This window comes from Zonotrichia leucophrys, chromosome 1 (assembly GCF_028769735.1).
Source record: "Zonotrichia leucophrys gambelii isolate GWCS_2022_RI chromosome 1, RI_Zleu_2.0, whole genome shotgun sequence".
Lineage (NCBI taxonomy): Eukaryota > Metazoa > Chordata > Aves > Passeriformes > Passerellidae > Zonotrichia > Zonotrichia leucophrys.
In genome coordinates, this window is record NC_088169.1 from 26,347,758 (window position 1) to 26,365,118 (window position 17,361).

The following is a 17,361-nucleotide window of genomic DNA, read 5'->3' on the forward strand; positions in this document are numbered from 1 at the left end:
CATTAACCAATTCACACAAAGAAATATCTCACACAATCAGGAAAACAGTCTGCTCAGACAAAATCATTAACATTTAACAGTTTCTGACAATACTGGCCTACAGAAGGAACAAGAGTATTGTTCTATTGTCAGAGACAAAAATGCCACTATTACTGTATGGCCACAAATGTCTATGACAAATGCCTCCTCTACTGTTAGACTAAGCAACCTTTCAACTGCAATAAGGTTTTGAAAAGACAAATCGAAAAATTTAATAGTCCAGCTACCAATGAACTAGGTGTGAAGAGTTAAGTATAAGGAAGCATTTCTGTGTAATTCTTAAGTTTAATGCATGTCATAACAGAACCCAGGATTTCAAAAAGTATTCTGCATGGCCAATTAAAGTCAAATACTGGCACTAAGTTATCCCAAGCAGCATATGTTCCATTAATTCCTCAACTATGTACTTGGCAGCAGATAGGAAAGGGGCAAGCTTTTCCTGTAATGGGCAAGTTTTAAGGAAAATCTGTTACCTCCTGTAACAACCTTCTATTTCAACACCAACCATAGCAAGACTAGTTAAAGCACTGAAATTTAGTATAGCCTTTTCCATACTGCCCTAACAAGGCATCTGAGAAAGATCTCTAGTTGAAAGACTACAATTCCATCCAACAAATCCTGCTTTTTAACCTGTGGCACTACTGAAAACATGGAAAATTACCCATTCTTTATACATTGCTGATTTGCATCAGCAATTCAACAGCTCTGTAGCAAGACTGGTTTTCTATTTTATTTAATTCAGATTTTCATGTTTTATTCATATCAAGTCCAGCTTCCTTTTTATAAACAAAATTCCCTGCTGTGGGTATTTCTTCAGCAGATTATTTCTCATAAATTCATACAATAACTTCAGTACCTAAAGTGATTAAACATAACTAAATGCAGATGTGTCAGTACAATAAAATTTCACACAGCTTATAACTAACAGGCACATCTAATTGCTTCCCTCCTCAAAGAATCATCATTATGACAGCAGACATACTTTAAATATACAGCCATCTATCTATTTGAACATCCTTCATCAGAAAATGATTACAGCATGACTCTGTTACATAACAGCAAGCTCAATATATCTGATGCAGTTGCCTGAAGGCCAAAGGGGTAGAACAACATTGATCACTGATTTCCAGAGGTCTGATCAGAGCAGACACAGCCACTTCTCCTCAGACTAGATCCCTTAAGGAATACACACACACAAAATTAATGACTCTGATAAGCAGCAGTTCTCACAGCTGAACAGAGAACTGTCACTTGTGAATCACAAGAAAAAATATGAAAATTTTAAAACTGTCTCCTTTGAACAAAGCAACCCATCAATCCTTCCAAGATCCATATTCCACACAGCCATTCAAACTTTCCTACAATGCAGTATTAGAACTGAATTACTTCAAAAGCCAGGTAACAGCACATTAAAGCTGAAGAAAATACAAGCATAGCACATGAAAAAAAATACACAGAAGCAATGCATAGAAAGAGTCTGGTTGTAAAGAAAACAAGGAGAAATTGGACTAAAGATAAAATTTAAAGGAAAAGTTCACAAGACAAAGAGATAATTAGCCAATTATTACTTGTAAGAAGGCAGCAGTTCAGACGACGTGCTGAAATTCAGCAAGATTTTGCTATAAAGAAGCTTCTAGTATTACCTATAATTCTAGGGAAGTGAATTGAAATTCACTTTATACTCTTACATATTTCTTTAAATAAGGTTGGTTATTCATCAATTAGGTTTCCAAGAGCAGCAGGGAGAAATCCTGAAAAACCTAAGTAGTAATTGAAACTGTTTTTCCAAATCATTGTGAGAAATTGTTTCCTGAAAAGAAGACACTTTGTTATTTATACATCTATAAACAATTTCTAAACTATAGGAGCATGTTAAACAAAGTTTAGCTAAACCAGTTTCTTTCTTTCTTGAATGACTTCAAAGATTAGCAAACTCTCCAGTCAGCTGTCCATGATCCCAGACAACCAATTTCCTTAAACACAAATACAAAATTATTGTGAAACAATTACACTCTAAACTGCATTCAGTGCTGTAGGAATGGCACCAACCAGGGAAAAATTATTGCTGCAAACTACTTCAGATACAGATGCTGCCAAAAAACACATACTAAAGAAAAAAAAACTCCAAACAACAAATTTCTTTCCTCTAACAGTGTTTGTTGCAAAATTAAGCCAGGAAGAAAAGCTGTAAAACTTTTCACCCTCTCAGACATACCATGCGTACATAGGATGTTTGCCAAAACAGCACTGCTGCTCTATCTCCTCTGTTTTACTCATATCAGATGTTCTACCTTACTATAAAGTATTACCTGGGGGGAAGGGCAATTGCATTAACACTGCATACAATGATAAATTAGAAGATTAATCTGAAATGCCATTAGCACTACTATTTTGCCCTTGAGGAGAATCTACATGCATTGTGAGCAAACCTGCTTGTTCCTGTAGAAAACACTGGGTTGGAAATGGGCAATTCTAACCCAGCCCGGTTATGACATGCAAGGTGCTGGCTTGAGGCAATCCCAGGCACAACTGCAGACAGGCAGAACACATTGAGAGCAGCCCTGCAGAGGACTTGGGAGTTCTCATGGATGAAAAGCTGGACATGAGGCAGCAATGTGTGCTTGCAGCCCAGAAGGCCTGATACCCATCTTGGTTTGCATCAGAAGAAAGGTGGCCAGGTCAAGGGAGCTGATTCTCTCCTTTGCTGTGGCCTCATGAGACCCCACCTGCAGTGCTGCATCCAGCTCTGGGGTGCCCAGCACAAAAAGACTTGGACCTGTTAAGAGCAGCTCCTCTGGAGGCCACAAAGATGCTCAAAGGGCTGGAGCACCTCTCCTGAAGCCAGGCTGAGAAAGCTGGGGTTGTTCAGCCTGGAGAAGAGAAAGCTCTGTGCAGAGACCTTACTGTGGCCTTCCAGTGCTTAAAGAGGGTTATAAAAGAGAGGGAGAGCAAATTCTTACATAGGCAGATAGTAATAGGACAAGGAGGAGAAACAATTGTAAAATAAAAAAAGGAGATATTTAAACACCATGCTAGGCAGAAATTCTTTACAGTGAGGATGGTGAGACACTACAGCAGATGGCCAAGAGAAGTTGTGGATGTCCTGTCCTGGAAGTGCTCAAGGCCATGTTGGATGGGTTTTGAGCAACCTGGTATAGTGGAAGGTGACCCATCCAATGGCAGCAGGGCTGGAACTAGATGACCTTTAGGATACCTTCCAAAGGAAGCCTTTCTATGACTCTATGAAGTATTCATGAAAAAAAAATAATTTTATATCAGTCTTCTGATTTAGTCAATTATCTTAAACTTCTCTTCTGTTGATGAAAAATTTTAGTTGAAGCTTTTCAAGTTTATTGTTAATATTTTGATGCATAGCACAGGAAACAATTACTTTTAAATTCTGTTAATATGGCTGGCTCTTGTTGCATTGCTAGTAAACAGATTTGAGTACTGTCCCACTGGACTATCAACAACTCTGTCATAATCTTTTCAGAACTTTCCTTCACTGTGATTTTTTGCCACTTTTGCCAACTCCCACCTGCTCTGTTATTAGCATAGGTAAAACTCCCTCCATATCACCCTTTGGATGAACTCTATGCTTTTCCCTGGACATTGAATTATTGGAATAGATGTTAAAATTTAAAGTTTCAAACACCAAAATCAAACAGCACTAACAAAACTGCCCCTGACACTGGAGATTAAATTGAGGCCACAGTATGGACTTCAGGTAGCAAACTGCTCCCCAAAGACTGAAATGTTACTTTACTTTCTAGAGCATGCACACCTCCAATAGTACTTTAGCACACAAAAATCTTCTTAGCTTTCAAACTCAAATAGATTTAGCTTGAATATTTACAGCAATACCATTTGTTTCCATTGGGGGTACTAAGAGTTCTTAGAGTTTTAAGATTACCAGGTTTGTGAAAGACAGCTAAGAACAAGAAGTTGTTTGTCACAAGGACTAAAACCACTGTCCAAAGAGAGGCATGTGACCCTGTATAACTGCTGGAGCATACAAACACAGGAAAAGAAAATTATACAAACTACTGCACAGGTAAGCAAGCCCCCTGCAAGATCAGGTGTAAGTATAAAAATGAGTGGATAGCCTGGAAAAACACAGAAGATAATATAAAGCCAGTGCAGTAATTCTTAGACACTATGAGAACTTGTGGAAGAGAGGTCAGCAGCAGCTCCACCTGCAGGGGCAGAGACCCCAAACTAATCCCAGTATGACTGCAGACACACAGCACCACACAAAGCTTTACACCCCTGTGAGGTCTGGCTAGAGCACAGCAACAGAAAGCTTTCCAACACTAGTTTTGGGAAAAGTTCAGGTAGATAATTTTTAAAAAACCAAAACAAACACCTAAACAGCTCTTCCACATAACTCAGCAGACCTTGTAATGAATTTCTCAGAGGCAGAACTGTTTTGCAAAAAAAGTAAATCCCAGTAACTAGGCCTATGCAGCTGAGTGGTTCTGGAAACAAAGCAAGCCCTCCCCTTAGGAGATGATCCCAAAAGGGAGAAGAGAGAGAAGATGGCTCCACCACTGAGAGCCTGAAGTCATAGTCATCGAACCACAAATTCACTTCATCATAAATCTTTAACTAGCAGAAAAGGTGGAAGCCTTCTAAGGCCATCACAGGCAGAAGCAAAAAATCCCTTGATGAGAGTTTATGGAAGACTTCAGGCAGGGGATTGCACAATGTAGACTTGGAAGGAGAGTAAGCCCACCTTAGCTTTAAGTGAACAATTACCACACAAACATTATATAAACAGAACCCTTCATCTTCTCCAGCTGCAGCTTCCTCACAACAAACACAGCAACACACAAGTGCTGAGAAGGAACAAAGGGAGAACAAAAAATTCTCAAGTAGAAACTCAGGGAAAGCACAGGCAGGAACAACCATTAAATCATCGAACATCAATTCCTTCATTATTTACCAATAAATTTCACTCAATTTCATCAGCACCTTGTATTTCACATTCACAGCAGGTTAACTACACAAATGGTCTAAGATGGATGTTTTCAGCTCCTTGTCTTGAATTGTTAGTAGAGATTTCTCTACTAAATTTAAAGATCTTTCAAGTATCTAATGTTTTTGCCGCTGAACTCTGTAGGAGTACTTGAACATCATAAATTACTTTCCAAAGACTAAACTGATAACACTTGCAAAGTTTGCTTCAAAAAAGAGAATGTGCATATACAAAGCAGCCTAACTTGACCATACACAAGGAGCAGAGAAGCTGCACAGTAACCACACACTAATACATTACTTCAAATTTATCCTGTGCTGAAAGGAACAGGAATTACACTGAAAAACAGCAAGATGCTAAACAGCTTGTCCAGTGGGTTCCTTACCGTCTTCAGATACATGCACCTTCCTCACAGAGGATGCTAGTGCTACCAGAAATCTTTCCTTGCCTTTTATGTATTCCTTGGACACAGATATCAAGAGGGTTGGGGAAAAAAACACTACACACATTTTATGACTGAGACTTTGACAGAATTTTTGATTTATCAGTCTCTATGCATTTGAAGTCTATAGCTGAGCTAACACATGTACTTCAGTTGACTGCTCCAAGGGAAATCCTGTCTCAAAGGCTGAGGTTTCAGTGCTAGCATCCCTCCTAACAAAGGAATAAAGAGCAGGGTAAGAACAGGCTTCCCATCTGTCACATGCATAAAAACATGGGTGATAAATGTGGCAGACAACCCAGGTTTTTTTTAGCTGTCACTTCAAAGAAGTCCTCAGATAATCCTCAAATGCTGAGACGAGCAGACTACAGGTTGCACACAGAAACTTACTGTGCTTTTGGCCAAAATTTCCACTTTCATTAGTCAAACACAGAAAGGATTATAGTTACATTATCAGAATCCCAACACACATCAACGGGTTCAACATTTAAAAAAAAATAAAAATACCCAGATCTCTTCCATATTTTTGCACATACTGCTTGTAAATAAAATTATTATTCCAGTCAGGAGATACAGAGAGGTATAGACACTATGACTTCAAAAAACAGCTGCATAATAAGTTGCTACAAGTGAGCCATCTCACCTCAATACTCATACTTCAGTTGATACTCATGCTCTGTTTAACTTTTCAAAGTGTCACAGATCTAGATAACACTAAGAAACAAGCTTAGATTGAGTTTAGATTAGATTCCAAATATAAGAAAAGAGTCATGAAGAAAACAGGACTAGATATTATAAAAATAATGTCCTTGAAAATGTATCCGCTAGAGCAATATAATTTATTTTCCCATTTTCTTAAAATTTGTTTTTGGAAATAGAACTAGTAATTAATATAATAATTTGAGATTTCTGGTAGCAAATGTTTGAAAAAAAACTCTTAAACAAGAACATACACCAACTGTATCAGAAAAAAAAGTTTCCAAAGAATGCTAAAGGTAAGAAAGAGCTTTAAAAATAGAGCTAGAAGAGTGCCTTAGAATTGTAGCCTGATGCGAAGTACCCTTTAAAATACAGTTAAAACACTTGCTAAAAGAAACATGTGGTAATGGAAGAACATAAGAAGAATTAAACAGTCTAGAAGCCACTGCTGATTTGGTGGAGATAGGAGAAGAGGAGAAATTTGCCATATCCTGATAAAATCTTACAACAGGAATTCTGACACAGAAATACTATAGATTCTGGAAAAAAAAAATACTGCCTCACAGAAGACTTAAAAATGCAATGGAGAAGGAAAAGATTTTGAAAAACAAAACACAGCAATCAACAGCTGTTGATCATTGAATTATTTGGGTTGAAAAATATCCTTAATATCTTAGAGTTACATGGAGAGTTTTCTGTGAAAGAGTCCCTACTCAACAGTTCAGGGAAGACAAAGATTGCCATTTGTTACCAACTTTACCAAGGTTCTCAGATGAATCAAAGAATCACAAAATGGTTTGGGCAGGATGGGACCTTCAAAGACCATCTAGTCCACTTCTCCTGACATGGGCAGGGACATCTTTCACTTGATCAGGTTGTTCAAAACCCCATTTAATCTGGTCTTGAATACTTCCAGGGATGGGATTCACAACTCCTCTGGGCAACCTGTTCCAGTGCTTCACAACCCCAACTGTAAAAACTTCCTTCTCTGTGTCCACTCTAAACATACTCTGTAATTGTTTAAAGCCATTACCCCTTGTTCTGTCACTTTAGGCCTTGGTAAAACATGTCTTTCTCATAAGCCCTCTCTAAGGACCGAAAGGCCACAGTGAGATCTCTCAGCAGAGCCTTCTCCAGGCTCAACAACCCCAGACCTGCTTTGGAAGAGAAGTGCTCTCCTCCATTCCCCTCATCATTTCCATGCCCTCCTCTGGACCTGCTCTAATACATCCACATCCTTTCAGAACTGGGGACCCCAGAGCTGCATACAGTACTGCAGATGGGGTCTCACAGAAGCAGAGCAGTGAGGGGAGAATCACTGCTCTCTATCTGCTGTCCTTGCTTCTTTTCAAGGAGCTCAGAATATGCTGACCTTCCAGGGTGCACTCCCCACATCCTTCCCTGCAGGACTGCACTCAGTCCACTCATCCCCCACTCTCTACAGATACTGGGGATTGCCCTGACCCAGGGGAGAACCTTGAGGTTCACACAGGTGTGTTCCTCAAGCCTGTCATGGTCTCTCTGCATGGCACATCACCCGCACTGCTCAGCTTGGTGTCATCTGCAAACCTTCCAAAGGCACTCTCAAGTCCACTGTTTGTTATTAATAAAGATAATGATCATTGTCAAACCCAATACAGACCTCTGAGGGACACCACTTCCTACTGATCTTCATTTTGACATTGAGACAGTGACTACAACTCTTTGGATGTGGCCATGCTGCCAGTTTCAGTTTCTCATTCACCAAAGAATTCATCCATTAAACCCACAGCTCTCCAACTGAGAGACAAAGATGGGGTGTGACACCAAGACATGCTGTCTGCAACACAAGGAAACAAAGTCTGAGAAACAGACAACATATTTATACGCACTTTGTTACACACTTTCTAGATTTCTAAGATAGCAATAATCCACATGTAGGCCATGTTCTAATAATTTTTTACAACAAGTAATGCTCAAAAGTCTTAGTTACTATCCTGGAAATATCTAAAGGCATTTGTCAGAAGAAAAGGGCATGGAGAGAGGAAAGAATAAGGGACTTAACAGTCATTACAAGTAAGGGAGAAAGTCGTCTCTCATACAAGAAAAAAGATGCATTAAGAGCTTCTGCATGAGTTTCCCTAGCGAGCCATGCTGATAAACAGAGCAACTTAAAAAGGAGACTCAGCAGATGCACGCCTTCCTTTCCACCCCTCCGACTACCTACTAAAAACAGTCTTCGCCTTGACTGCAAGGGAGAAACTTACGCAAACAGACAAGAGATTCATTCCCCTGCTGGAGGCTCACAGCAGCACCGAGGACCTGTAGCGGACCTGGCGCACGTCAATGGCTCCACTCGAGCGGGCACCGGCGGGAGGCGGAGGATCCTCAGCCCGCACACGGAGCCCCCGTTCGCCCAAACACCCGGGCACCGGTGTCCCGCTCCCCGAAGAGGAGAGCGCCTTCAGGGGCCGGCCAAACGCCCCGGGGGAGCCGGAGGAGGAGGGCACGGAGCCGTGTCCGGCCGCCTCCCGCCGCAGGGCTCCGGCTGGCAGGGCCGCTGCCGTGCCCGGCCGGCCCCTCGGCACTGTCCGGGCTGCCGCCCCCGGGCCGGGAGGCCGCCGACGCTCCCTGCCGAGGGGCCCGGCACCTCTCCAGCCCTGCCGGGGCAGCCCCCGCGGGCTCCGAGCGCTGCCGGCGGGGGAGTGGCGGGGGGACGCCGTTACCTTCGCTCTTGCCCAGGATGCGGCAGCACAGGCTCTGCAGCAGAACGTTGGGCGATTTTTGGTCCGGAGTCGCCATCGCCGCTCGGGAGGCAGGAGGCGGCACGGGGGCCAGGAGCAGGCGGCAGAGCCAGAGCACGGCGGAGGGAAGGAGGGGGCCGAGGACGCGCCGCCCGGTCGGCAGCGCAGCGAACCGGCGGCACCTCCCGCTCCCGCCTACGGCGCCATTTTCACGGGACCCGCCGAAAGCCGCGGCCGCGCACCCACCCACAATGCCCCGCGCGGCGGTTCCGGGGCAGGCGCCGCCCCCGCGGGCAGGCCCGGGGCGGGAGCGGCCCCGGTACCGGCGCCTCCGTGCTCGGGAACGGCTCCCAGCCAGCCCCACGGTCTCTGAAATCATGTTCCATCAACGCACGCATTCACTGCAACACAGCTCTTCTACCGAGTGCAGGAGGTGGAGGCCTCCGCACGCCATGGCGGGCAGGAGCGAAAAAGTCTTTGATGGAGTGCTGACAGAGGGCTTCAGACGTGGGGCTGCCCAATATAAACACGGATGCAGAGCAATTCTCTTGCCAAATTAGGTTCTTTCACCCGGTGTGCTAGAGGCCAGTACAAATACTGAGTCGAGGTATTTGATTTATTTACAGTTCTGCACTGAAAGGGGTGCTGGGTGGCAGATTCTCAAAGCCAGCATCCTAACTATCAAAACTCTTTACTATTTATACATTTTAGTAAGCAAAGGAATTAGTGTTTATTGGCTACAAGTTACATAGTTCTCTTCTTCATTAGTATTCTATCCTCTATTAATGGTTCCATTGCTTCTCATCCTTAGTCCACATTCTCAGTCTTTCTCTTGAGTCAGTGGCCGTGAGTTGGGTCACAATCTCATCCTGCCAGAATTACCTTTTAACCCAGTCAGAGCTGATTTCAGCACAGCTCCTGAGTTATCTTCGTTATTTTCTTCTTGGAAGTTCTGCTAGATATCCTTGTGACATCTAAATTCTGCATTCTTTGTGTCCACCATCAGTGGTAAATCCTTCATCCCAAGTTTTGTTAACCTCCCCCTGGTCTGAGATCACTGAAACTTGTCAAGCCCTAAACCTTAACAAAGCAATTCTTCCAACAACTAATTTGTCTTTCTAACACCTGGACATCACTTACAGCTTTTTAGTAGCTCTATGTTTCACAGATTAAATCTCCTTTTCTTCTTGTTTAGGCTTAAAAGTATACAAATATCAAACATCAGAGGACATACTTTCTTCAGAAATATTTACATATTCCACAGTTTGCAACAATCCCACATTAGTTGTAAGTGCTACGTAAGACATCCTCACAAGTGCTGAAAAGGAGCACAGCCAAGGAGAACAAAAATTCTGAAGTACCAACTGAGGGAACATACAAACTGAGGCAGGAGCAACCATTAGATTGTTGAAACTCAATTATTTTTTGTTATTTACCCATTAAATTTTGCCCAATTACATCACTACCTTATATTTTATATTCAAAGCAGGCTAACTACACAAATGGTTTAAGATGAAGATTTTCACCTTGTTAGGAGTTTTTACTAGAAATTTCCCAACTAAATTTAAAGATCTCACAGGTATCTAAGGCTTTTGCCCCCAAACTCCATAGGAGTAATTGAACACAGTGAATTACTCATGGGCAGGTCAGGTTCACTTACTCCCCCAGAGAAGTGATCACTTCTGTGATTTCCTGCCTTGGGGATTAGGGCTCATTTGGGGCTTTTCCACAAAAAGTGATGACAAATCAGGGCGGGTCTGGAAAAATGTGTGAGGATGCTGCACATCCTGCTGTGCTGTGCAGCTGGCTGTCCTCACTCCCTGCAGAGGGCCTGGGCTCTGGCTGTGGGGCAGCCTGGGGACCAGGGACAGCACAGTCACAGCTGATCCGTGCTGCTGCCTGGGACCTGCTCTGTCACCATGATATTTTCTGAAAAATCACTTTGCCAGGATTTTTCTCCTGAGAAGCCTCAGAAAAGATATGTAGATAATTATCTGATTGTTTCAGAATATAGTCTGGAGATTGTTTACCAACATGTGCATCTTTGATTGGTTCCATGTGAATTGTTTTAACTTAATAACCAAACACAGCCAGCTGTGTCGGACTCTCTGAGTCTGGCACAGGTTTTTATTATTCATTCTTGTCTGGCCTTCTGATGTCTCTCTTTCTTGAGTATAGTTTTAGTATATCAATAGAATAGAATAGAATAGAATAGAATAGAATAGAATAGAATAGAATAGAATAGAATAGATATAATGTAATATAATAATAAATCAGCCTTCTGAGAACTTGGAGTCAGATTCTTGTCTCTTGCCTTGTCCTGGGGACCCTCACAACACCATAACAATTGGTGACCACACTGCTCCTCAGGCTTGTCACCCCTAGCACAGACTCTGATGTTACCAGGTGTCTGAGTTCCATCTCTTCAGTAAATTCATGCTGTGTCCAGCCCAAAATACATGCTTAGGAAATAGTTATCACCCTTGTGCTGCTGGAGTCCTGCATAACCTGTACAGGGTGATTGGAAATGCTGTAGCAGCAGCAGCCAGGTGGGCTGATGCACTGCTGGCCGTGGACAAATTCATTCCTGCTGTGCAGCACATGGTTTTCTGCAGCCCCTGTTGGCTTCATTGTCTCCACAGCCACAATTTTGTTTGTATGCTTTCTACAGGCATGTACACATGGCCTTTCATTATGGGAACATTACAGATGTAAACATCAGCTCATTGCTACCATTACTGCTAGAAACAAATCACAGTGGCAAGCCAAGAACTGAAACACATTGAGGATGTATGGCAAGTCATTTCTTGGAATATTCTAGTAGAAACCTTCATAGTCTCATCACTCACACTATGTATCTTCCTGATACATTCCTTAGATTCTTTTACTTTTTTTTTTTGAGAAGTAAAATACGACCCCAAACTAATAACTTTATCCCATGTAAATATGGGTTGTAAGCTCAATTTTCAATAGTTCTGAAATAAAGACTTCAGAGATCTTGTGAGCTTTTTTTTTTTTTTTTTTTTTTTTTTTTACTGAGCAGCAGAAGAGTCTCTGTTCCATTTTTCTGCCCAAAGCAAACACAGTTGTGCTACAAAGGGCTGGTGACTCACCACTGCTGCTAGTCACTTCAGATTTAGATTCTACCGTGGAAGGTGTTAATCTAGCAAGCAGCAAATGTGGTTCTCACATGAGGCAAAAAAATAACTTTGGCAATTATATCTGGAAGTGGTATTCCTTTATAAAACCTTAACATTCCAAGGGAATCCAGTCACTCACAAATATCCTGTTACTGCTTCTAAGTGGATGTTACTTACTGGTCACACTAGTTCATTATAACTGAGGCAATTGTGTCACTGGTCTGAAATCAGAACACATTACAGAGCAGCACAGTGAGAATGTGCCATTGAAATGGGTGCACTCAGGCCTCCTGCAAGCAGCAGTACAAACACAAACCTAAGCTTTTCAACTTCAGCACAACCACATGCTGTGTTGTTCTTCTGAAGTAGTGTGATAGCCAACCATTCTGTTACATTACTGACAATGTATTCTCTCATTTCTAGTCTCTTTTTCCTAAGGAAATGAGGCTTAATGCAGTTATTCTGTATGTCAGTGCCTCCTCATAGCTCCTGGATCTCATCATCAAGTTTAAACAAATTCAGCAGACAGACAGAGTTCTTAAGGATATTAGTAAAACTTAATGGAATTCAGCAGCTGGGAGTACTAAGGCCTAAGTCAGTCCCCCCTTGAAAAGAAAGGTAAGAGCTTACTTCTCTCTGCTGTGTTTGCCCTTGGCAAAGCAGCTGATTGGTGTGCACACACCTGGGCAGGCAGACACATCCTAGCTCTGAGCCACCCACAGTACCAGCTCTGCTTGCCCAGCCTGATGGATGGATGATTTAAGAACTGAAGGGACAGAGAACTCTGGAAATAATGTGGAAAGTAGTCAGAAAGAGACAAGAGGGATGGAAAATGGAAAGAAGCTAAGCTTCATTAGTGTCACTCCTCACAGACCTCCTTGCTTTTTTGTAATGGAAAGAATGAATCCTAAAGTCCTGTTTAGAAATGCTAATTCTGATAAAGCAGGTTGCTAGCACATGCAGCTTATCATGGTTTTACCAACTCTGGTACAAGTATGATTGCTTAAATCAGCTTAAAAATCTCATTACCAATGAGAAAGAAAAAATATAAACTATTTTCTTACTATATAAGCTTGGTGCACCTTGCTGCTTGGTCTCTCAGCATTGTTTAAAAAAACATTATTGCTGCTCAGATTTCTCACAGTACAGAATGTTCATCAGTTAGCAGAGTTAAATGTGTGCTTTTAAAATTATGATAGTGTCTTACAAGAAAATCAGCTCATCCTTAGAAGGTTAAGGGGACTTGTGTTTCAGATCTGCTACTTAAAGATCATATTTCTCATAGTAAATAGCTTTATAATGAAAGAACATGCAATGAGATCCAGCAGGAGGTGGAAGCTGAAGCTTGCCAAAGTAAGGCTAGAAACAAATGACAGTTTTAATTCAATAAGGATATTCACTCACTAGAGATAGATGTTTAAAAGCATGGCACTTTATTCATATCTGAAACATTTTAAATCACCCTTCTGGTCTAGGTCTCATGGCCAGATATGAACTGATATGAGAGCTACTGAGTATCAGCTCCATTCTGCACAAGATCAGTCTGTAGGGTATCATTGTCCCTTTTAATCTTAAATCATCTAAATCTAATCAATAGTACTAAGCAAAAAAAATCTTATCCTTACAAAAAACCTAAAGGTTAATTGTGCTGGTTTTGTGAACTCTTCTTTGGTTATGCCTGCAGGGCACAATACCCTAGACACCTCTTGCTGTTCATGGGGCACACCAAAAGCAGTAGGGAATAATTTTTTACACCTCCAGCATTTCAGTGTGCTGGACAGACTTTTTTAAGAGTCATGTAGCCAATGTTAAGAATTAGAGTGGCTGGAAATAGGGATGGATACTGTGTGTGCCTTAGTTAGCATATGGCAGCCCTGGAAGTACAGCAGCTGGGCCTCTTCTGGCTCCAGCACCGTGTGGCTTCTGCCCCTAAGCATGTATTTTCCACACAGGCAATCTCATAATGGCCTAGAGCCCTGCTATGCTGAGTCTGCAGCATTAACAGGGTATTAAACAGCTCTCATTTTTGAAAGGCCATATATTTTAGGATGATGTTCTGTGACTCAGTTTCAGATGCATGTCCCTGTGCGCAAGTGGGGCTCAGAGGAAGAGAGCGTTTAATCCAGTTTAACCCTCCTGCTCATGTTAGTTCTGCATTGCAGCCTATTTGTTGTCATTGTCACAGTATTACTACCACCTCTCCATTTTCAAACCCTTCACTTCAGCTGTTCCCCTGTTGACTCAGGAGCCTGAGTACATTATGGAATGTAATGTAACTTTCATATACTTACAGAAAGTCTACTGAATCAGTGTTATTCTATCAAAAAAGAAACTTGCGTTTCCCAATACTTAAGGAGAGGCCAGAAACTATGATTTAAGCTATATAAGAGCAAAACAAAGGACATTTTGATTTTTTCTTTGCGATTTTTACTCAATACTTGTAATAAAATAACAGTTTTAGATCACGGAATCACAGAATGGGTCAGGGTGGAAGTGGACATCTGGTCCAATCTCCCTGCTCCAGCAGGGTCATCCTAGATCATTTGGCACAGGATTGTGTCCAGGCAGTTCTTCGGTATCTCCAGTGAGGGGGACTCCACAGCCTCTCTGAGCCACCAGCTCCAGTGCATGGTCACCCACACAGTAAGGAAGTTCTTGCGCATGTTCAGGTGGAACTTCCTGTGCCCCAGTTTCTGCCCATTGCCTCTTGTCCCATTGCTTGGCACCACTGAGCAGAGCCTGGCTCCCTCCTCTGACACCTCCCTACAGACACTGACAGACACTGACCCAGTCCCCTCTCAGCTGTCTCTTCCCAAGGCTGAACAGCCCCAGCTCCCTCAGCCTTTCCTCATAAGAGAGATACTCCAGTCTGTAACCACTCTGAAGCCCTCTGCTAGACCTGCTCCAGGAGCTCCACGTCTCTCTAGTTCTGAGGAGCCCAGATCTGGACACAGCACTCCAGACGAGCCTCACTAGGCCTGAGTAGAGGGGCAGGATCTAGATGAATAGCATTAACTATCTAGATTAATAATACTCCTCTCCTATAAAATGGAAGTAATATTGATGTTTTGCATCTTGGGACAGTTGTCTTTCTTCTGCTGGTGCCTTGGCTATCTAAGAAGTTTCATTTTTTTCCTGTACTCTTTAGTCACAAACAGAATTCCTTTCCAACAGGAAGATGCACAGACAGATGCACATTGAAGCCCAGTCCATAGTAAATGCTATTGATCCCACAGGGGTAGACACCATTGTACATCTTTCCAAAGAACCATGTAGCTGCAGCCAGCAAAAGATTCCAACAAGCTCAGTAAAACTACCTGACATTTTCTTAGTCCTGTACTGTCTGTCATATCACAGTCATGTTACATATATGGACTTTCATTAAAAAAATCACATCAAATCATCTTCTGCCAGCAACTGATTCCATACAAATATTTTGCAAGAACACTTCTATTTTGTCAGAACTCCCTAAAATACTGTCAAAATATTTTTGAAAGTTAAAGCAACTTTATGACAATTATTTAATTTAAAAAATCAGAGCAATAATTTTGGAAGGGAGCCTGGAATGAAGCCATGTAATAAAACTGAGTTAATATTTCTAAATATATATATTTCATTTTTAATAGATCATCAGCTTTTCCATAGGAGTTTTGACCATATCTGGCTTCAGTATTTTAGAGCTAAATGTTTTATCTTTATCAGCCGTAGAAAAAGGTGTGTGGGGGGAAACTATCAAAATAGGAATAAAAAAATGGAATGTAGCAAACCAGTAAAAAAAGATGTGCTAATGTATTTGTAAGGAAATTATCTCTATAAATGTGATAATATCACTAGGCAAACATAATTGATTAAATACAGCATAAGTCAATAATAAAGCTCTACAGAGCATTGTGATGCTATGCAAGCAGGAATGACAAAATAATTGGCATTTTCAGATTTTTTTTTTTTTTTGGTGGCTGTTTATTTCACTTTAAAGCAATAAAGTCAAAGTTGGGGGTTTTGTGGTATTATTTTATTTTAAGAACCTTACTTTGTTTACTCATTTCCCCAGGCATGTATTTCTCATTCCAGTAGCAACTCTTCATGTCTATGTGAGCTGAAAGCCTCAAGGTCAAGGTTTGGGTTTTTCCTTACATCACAAGGAAGAAGAGAAAGTAACCTGTTGGCAAAGGACGACCCAATGGAGGAACCAACCATGTGCTTTTGTTTTAAAAATCAAAAATATTAATGAACTGATAAGCAAATATCATCTTGTGATTGTACCTGAGCTAGCTGTATTTAGGCAGTTTTCTGACAGTGTACTCTTTAAGGAGTCACTCTGAAGATTTCACTCTATGATGCTTTTTAGAGTGTTTATTGATTTTTCTGCTGTCCTCTCAGTTTTTGGAGAGTTTATCCTGATGCTCATTTTTTCCTTTTCAATGAGCGAGTCAAGAAAATGATGTACTAGCTGTGTCCCTAGCTGTATTAAATATGTAAACAGTTTTAAAAATAGAAGGAAACATTTTAATTTTCTTTCCTGCAGTACAGCAATTAGTCACTTTGTAACAGTGTGTACCATACTTCCAGACAAAAATGACTGTCAAGGTAACAATATCCCCTGCAGAATACATCTTGAACTTCATCTTCCTAGAAACATTGGAAGAAAAATTGCTACTCACTTTAGTGAACTCTTTGTATTTATGAAGCTGATTATCCATCTCCTAAAGGCCACTTCACACCAGCCTGAGCTTTTTCCATTACAGTTCTTGAAGATTACTGACTTCATTCACACTCTTGGGAGGAGTCTGTATATCACTATATATATATTTAAGGAAAAACAAGCAAACTTCAATCCACAGCCTCCTTAAGAAAATAAGAACAATTCCTAGTGTTCCTGCCTATCGCATTCTAGCCTGATGGTTATTATCCCATATATCTACATTAGTGGATATGGCATTTTTCTGTTTCCTGCATTAAACTATTGAATAATTTTTCTATGCCTGGTTAAAAAACTACCATATTTGATTAGGTTAAGAGGTGCAAGAAATAGGCCTAAGCAAGTGACTTTTAAGGCTTGAATTTATAAAGGCATGTAGGAATACATGCCCCTATTGCTGTTAAAGCATTGGTGGGTTTTAGGCTTGTAAATAATGTCTGTGAACCCAAGCCTACATTACTTGCTCCAGGTGCTCAGATTAGAGGAAACTAGAATTTCCAAGTGCAGCCAATTACTACCAGCCTTGAACTGCCAGCAGTTGAGGGACAAAAGGAGCAGCACTGGAGCTGCAAAGCTTTGCCAGTTCTTAGGTGTGTGATTTAGCAGGGGAACCATATTTGGTTCCTGTGTGCAGGAGATTT

At 41.4% G+C, this 17,361-nt stretch overlaps 1 protein-coding gene across 2 annotated transcripts in view; it reads right to left on the reverse strand.

Annotated features, from left to right (window-relative positions):
• The window catches only part of TUBGCP3 (tubulin gamma complex component 3), a 48,655-nt gene extending 39,542 nt beyond the window's left edge, over positions 1–9,113 (reverse strand). The window contains exon 1 of one of the 2 annotated variants that reach the window (XM_064709269.1): positions 8,864–9,113. In XM_064709269.1, the coding sequence (XP_064565339.1) occupies positions 8,864–8,939 (76 nt within the window). In that variant the 5' untranslated portion in view covers positions 8,940–9,113. The remainder of the gene's footprint in view (positions 1–8,863) is intronic. The other variant, XM_064709278.1, reaches the window with a different exon arrangement.
• Between the last annotated feature and the right edge of the window lie 8,248 nt (positions 9,114–17,361).